Genomic DNA, 5826 nt, shown 5'->3' with positions numbered 1-5826 from the left:
TGACTATATGATGGTTGAAGATTCCGAGCTGTGGAATGTTATATGTGATGGTCCTTATATCCCTACAAAAAAGGTCGGAGATCCTACTATGACAGTGTCTAAGACGAGGAAAGAATACAACGATGCTGACAGGATGGTTGTGGAGAAATATTTTTGTGCCAAGAAAATTTTGGTGTATGGTATAGATCCTGACGAATATAACAGGATTTCAGCTTGACAATCTACCAAAGAGATATGGGAATCTTTACAAACAGCACACAAAGGAACTACTCAAGTAAAGCAATCTAAGATGACATGCTCACCACTGAGTATGAGCTCTTCATAATGAAGGACGATGAATCCATTCAAGACATGCACACTCGATTCACTTCATCCATAAATGAGATACACTCGCTTGGTGAAATCATTCCTAGGGAACAAGCTCGTGAGGAAAATTCTCAGTGTTTTGCCCAGTTTCTGGGAGAGCAAAGTGAATGCCATTACTGAACCAAAGGATTTGCAGGAGCTGACTATAGATGAGCTGGTTAGGAATCCGAAAACCTATGAAATGAAGAAGAAGAAGAAGAAGAAGAAGAAGAAGAAGAAGAAGAAGAAGAACAATGAAAAAAGAGAACCAAAGAAGGAAAAGAATCTGGAACTCAAGGCAGAAAGCAATGACTCAAGCGGCAAGGATAGTGATATGGTTTACTTAACCAGAAGGTTTCAAGAAATGGTTCGAAGGAATGGAGGTATACCAAAGGAGGGCAGTTCTAGCAAGCCAAAGAATTATGACCTCTGTCATAAGTGTGGAAAGCCATGGCATTTCATCAAAGATTACCCTCTCCTGAAGCAAGAACACTTCAAACACAACTCTGACAAAGCAGCCAAGAGGAACCTGGTTCTTGATAAACGCTTTAAAAGAAAGAACGTCGCTGACAATGTTGTGAAGCAAGCTCTTGCAAAATTGGAGATTCTTCCAATGAGTCTGAAAAAGAAGATGATATAGGTGACAGCTCAATGATGGAAGTTGAAAACGAAGCAAATGAGTATGACTCAATATTTTCTTTGATGGCTCAATAAGATGATGATGAAGACGATGACAATGATGAGGTAAAACTTTGGTATGTTCAGAGAAATCTGAAGTCCTACTCTCCTAAAAAGCTCATGTCATTAGCCAATGTGTTAATTGATGCTTACCATAGTCTTGTAAATGATAAGGATGCCTTAACTATGGAGTTCGGAGATGCTGAGCAAACTAGAGATGACTTGGTAGTTTGTGTGGTTGATTTGAAGGAAACTATAAACAATCTGGAAAATGAAAAGCAGGTTCTACCTGAGAAAATCATTAGTATAGAACACGAAAGAGATGATCTGATGGTAGTAGTAGTTGACCAAAAAAAAACCATTGTGAATTTCAGTAAAGAAAAAGACGCCTTAGTGGAGAAAGTGGCTGTTATTGAGCAAGAAAGAGATGACCTTTTAGTGGTGATTGTAGCCTTAAAGGAAACAATAGAGGAACTCAAAGTTTAATGTAGGCCTGGGAATTCTGAAAAAGGAAAAGAGGTGGCTAGTGAGGCACATATTAAACTTGAAAATGAGTTAAATGCTGTAAAAATTAGTTTGTGTGTTGAACTTGAGAAAAATAGACAGCTTCAAGCAGAATTGGAAAGAGTAAAAAGTTATCTTGAGAAGTCTCTTAAGTGGACCTGGTCCTCAGATGCTATTATTTCCATGTACGTTAACAATGGTGGAAACAGGCAGGGAATAGGGGTTCAAAGGAAGAGAACTCCTTATAACCCTCATAACAAGTACGTCACTGTGCCTGATAATTGGTTGTGTACCTACTATGGGAACAATGGGTATTTCAAAGAAAATTGCCAAGCCAATCTTCAATCTCTTCAGAAAAACAAAGTTTTTGTTAAAAGAGTAACTACTAAAAGAGGACCGGGTGCCACCCATAAAAAGCGCATGTTACCTGCATGGACTAGAAGATCACTTATTCATCCCTTTCTTTATAATAAGTGACCCAAACTTGTTTGGGTTTCTAAATTAACCCTTGATTTCCTTATGCAGGGAACAATGAAAGGAAGAAGTCAACAATGGTTCATGGACAGTGGATGATCAAAGCACATGACTGGGAATACCATGGACTTTCTTTCACTAAAATCCCTGCAAGGAGGGAGTGTATCTTTTGGAAATGGGAAAAAGGGGTACATTCTTGGTGTTGGAAAAATTAGAAAATCACTCACTCACTCAATTGAGAATGTGTACTATGTCAATGATCTTAAGTACAGTCTATTGAGTGTTTCTCAAATATGTGATAAAGGAAACAAGGTGGATTTCTTGTCAAAGATATATACAGTTGCAAATCTAGTAATTGGTGAAGTGGTTCTTGTGGCCAAAAGATACAAGAATATCTGTGTTGCTAATTTCGAGTCCCTACAAAGTGGTGATCTGAGCTGCTTGAAAGCAATTGATGATGATGCTGAACTCTGGCACAAAAGGCTTGGGCATGCTAGCTTCTCTCTACTGAATAGCTGGTTCAGAAGGACCTGGTTCGTGGTCTGCCCAAGTCAAAGTTCAAAGAGTACAAAGTTTGTGATGCCTGTGCTAGATGAAAGCATGTGAAATCCTCATTCAAGCAAAAGAAGGATGTCAGCACCTCAAAACCACTTGATCTCCTTCATATGGATCTATGTGGCCCTATGAGGGTGCTAAGTAGGGGAGGAAAAAGATACATTTTTGTGATAGTGGATGACTATTCCAGATTCACTTGGACTCTGTTCTTTAGAACAAAAGATGAGACCTTTGAAGTTTTTGTAGCCTTTGTGAAGAAAATTCAAGTGAAGATGGAATCAAAAGTCGCATGCATTAGATCAGATCATGAAACAGAATTTGACAATACTAAGTTTGATGAATTCTGCAATGAGAATGGCATCACCCACAACTTCTCAGCCCCATGAACTTCACAGCAAAATGGAGTTGTTGAAAGAAAGAATAGAACCCTTGAAGAAATGTCAAGAACAATGTTGATCGATAGTGGGATTGCTACGAACTTCTGGGATGAAGCTATCAACACTACCCTACTTGGTGAACAGGTGCATGGTCAGGTCTCTCTTGAACAAAACTCCTTATGAGTTGTTGAATGGAAGGAAGCCCAAGCTGACTCACTTAAGAACATTTTGGTGCAAATGTTATGTTCTCAACAATAGAAAGGATCAACTTGGAAAATTTGATGCCAAGAGTGATGAAGGAATTTTTCTTTGTACTTTTCTCAAAGTAAAGCCTACAAGATATACAACAAGCGGACTCAGTGTGTTGAGGAGAGTATACACGTAATCTTTGACGAGACCTATCTCTTCGGTGAGAAGAGTAAGAAGGATGATCAAGATGGAGAGCCTCTGCTAGTTTCAGGAGAGGTCATTGATATGGCAAATGGAAAGGTAGATATGATGATTCAAGTGAAGGAGATAGGTGAAGACAATGCAATCTCTTCCTCATCATCCGGAGAGGAACCATGTACTACAATTACAACCATTGAAGCTGAAGAAAGAGTGGTTGATGCAATTCAAAGTACTCCACAGGTAGCAGAAAGAATGATACAAGGGAATCAGTCAGGCTTACCCAGCTCCTCTACAAATGAAATTCAAGTGCCCAACTAGAAACAAAAAATCTCCCATCCTCTCGACAACATAATCACTCCTCTAGATTTAGGAGTCCAAACCAGATCAAAAGCCAGAAATTCACTTGCCTTCTCAGCATTTCACTCCCAAATAGAGCTCAAAAATTTTAAAGAAGCCTTAAAAGATACATAATAGATCATAGCCCTGCAAGATGAGATGCATCAATTCGAAAGGAACAAAATATGGAACCTGGTACCTAGACCCTTAGATCGAACCATCATAGGGACCAGGTGGGTATTCAGGAATAAGCTTGATGAACATAGAAACAATACAAGGAACAAGGCAAGGCTAGTGGTCCAACACTACAATCATGAGGAAGGAATTGATTATGATGAGACTTTTGCTCCGGTTGCTCGTATGGAAGCTATCAGAATCCTCATTGACTTTGCAGTATATATGGAATTCACTCTGTTCCAAATAGATGTCAAAAGTGCATTTCTGAATGGTTTCCTCAAGGAAGAAGTCTATATAAAGCAACCTCCAGGTTTTGAATGTCATGAACACCCTAAATATGTGTTCAAATTGGACAAGGCATTGTATGGGTTGAAGCAGGCTCCTCGAACTTGGTATGAGAGGTTTTCAAAGTTTCTCTTAGAAAATGGCTTTTCAAGAGGAAAAATTGACAACACATTGTTTCTGAAGAAACGAGGGAGGAACTTGCTCATTGTTTAGGTATATGTTGATGATATCATTTTTTAGGCAATAGCTGATTCACTATGTGAGGAATTTGCAAAACTCATGGGAAGTGAGTTTGAGATGAGCATGATGGGTGAGTTGAATTTCTTCTTGGGTCTTCAAGTGAAGCAGTCCAAAAAGGGAACATTCATTAGTTAGTGGAATTATATCAAAGAGCTTCTGAAGAGGTTTGACATGGAAGCATCAAAAGTGATTGACACTCCCATTGACACTGCTACTCAACTAGACATGGACGAATCTGGCTCTTCTATGAATCAAACAATGTATAGAGGAATCATTGGATCTCTCCTCTATCTTACTGCAAGCAGGCTAGATAATGTTTTCAGTATGGGACTCTGTGCAAGGTTTCAATCAAACCCCAAGGAATCCCATCTAAAGGTTTCCATAAGAATCCCGAGATATCTTAAGGGAACACAGGACCCGATTTTGTACTACACTTCAGGTGATAATTTTAATCTTATTGGGTATGCTGATGCTGATTATGCAGATTATCTTGTGGATAGGAAAAGCACATCTGGAATAGCTCACTTCTTGGTATCATGTCTTATCTCATGGGGCACAAGAAAGCGAAATTCAGTAGCTTTTTCTACAGTTGAAGTAGAATATATTGTTGCAGCCTCTTGTTGTGCTCAACCTCTATGGATCAAATAGCAGTTGGAAGACTTTGCAGTGTACATTGACTGTGTACCTCTTCTGTGTGATAACACCAATGCACTCAACATGGCCAAAAATCTAGTCCAGCATAAACGAACCAAACACATTGATGTGAGACATTATTTTCTTAGAGACAATGTGGAAAAAGGGCTTATATGTATGAAGTTTTGCAGTATAGAAGACCAAATTGCAGATATCTTCACCAAAGCCCTGAGTAGAGAACACTTTGAGAGAAACATACTGGCACTGGAGCTAATAAAGCCTAATTAAGAACTTGATTCCTATCATATGTCTATGAAAATCACATACAGGTAAAATTATCTAAAGTGTTTTCCGGACAAGTCTAACTCACATCTATACCATTATAGGTAGACACGCATGATGATTATAGAAGCTGCTGAGGCAATGCATGAGTAGTAAACGAAGGTTGAGCATTTTTTTTAAAGGCTGGCCAGGAACCTGGTTCTTGTGTCATATGTTAGTAGTCTTTTGGTTTTGTCATACATATCTCAAAAGAAAACAAAAATAATGCCACATCATCAACCCTTTTAGACTCTGTATGTCACGTCTTTTCATTCAAATCCTTTCACTTCCCTCTGAAATGTTGCATCTTCCCAAATATTTGTCGCCGTTTCAGAACCCATTTCTCTTTCCTTCATAATTGCCATTAACCTCATTATAACCCTCTCACTCTCAAAAACTTGAACGACCATTTCTGTCTTCCTCAGTATCTCTAGAAGCTTCAAGCAAAATCCTCTTCCATGGCTGAGGATCAAATAATCCCTCCTACCACTGAAGAGAAAAACCTCGAGTC

At 38.9% G+C, this 5826-nt stretch overlaps 2 protein-coding genes across 2 annotated transcripts; both read left to right on the top strand.

Moving 5' to 3' along the window:
* Window positions 1-379: 379 nt before the first annotated feature.
* Window positions 380-2607, top strand: LOC138872602 (uncharacterized). The gene is made up of 5 exons (XM_070150915.1): window positions 380-962; window positions 1061-1503; window positions 1618-1927; window positions 2053-2161; window positions 2274-2607. Exons 1-5 carry the CDS (start codon window positions 380-382, stop codon window positions 2605-2607), a joined length of 1779 nt encoding a protein of 592 aa, XP_070007016.1.
* Window positions 2608-4532: 1925 nt separating this feature from the next.
* Window positions 4533-5009, top strand: LOC138872601 (secreted RxLR effector protein 161-like). The gene has a single exon (XM_070150910.1). It carries the CDS (start codon window positions 4533-4535, stop codon window positions 5007-5009), a length of 477 nt encoding a protein of 158 aa, XP_070007011.1.
* Window positions 5010-5826: the final 817 nt, after the last annotated feature.

Source organism: Nicotiana sylvestris, chromosome 1, assembly GCF_000393655.2.
Source record: "Nicotiana sylvestris chromosome 1, ASM39365v2, whole genome shotgun sequence".
In the NCBI taxonomy this organism is placed as follows: domain Eukaryota; kingdom Viridiplantae; phylum Streptophyta; class Magnoliopsida; order Solanales; family Solanaceae; genus Nicotiana; species Nicotiana sylvestris.
This window is presented reverse-complemented; position numbering and strand designations above follow the sequence as displayed.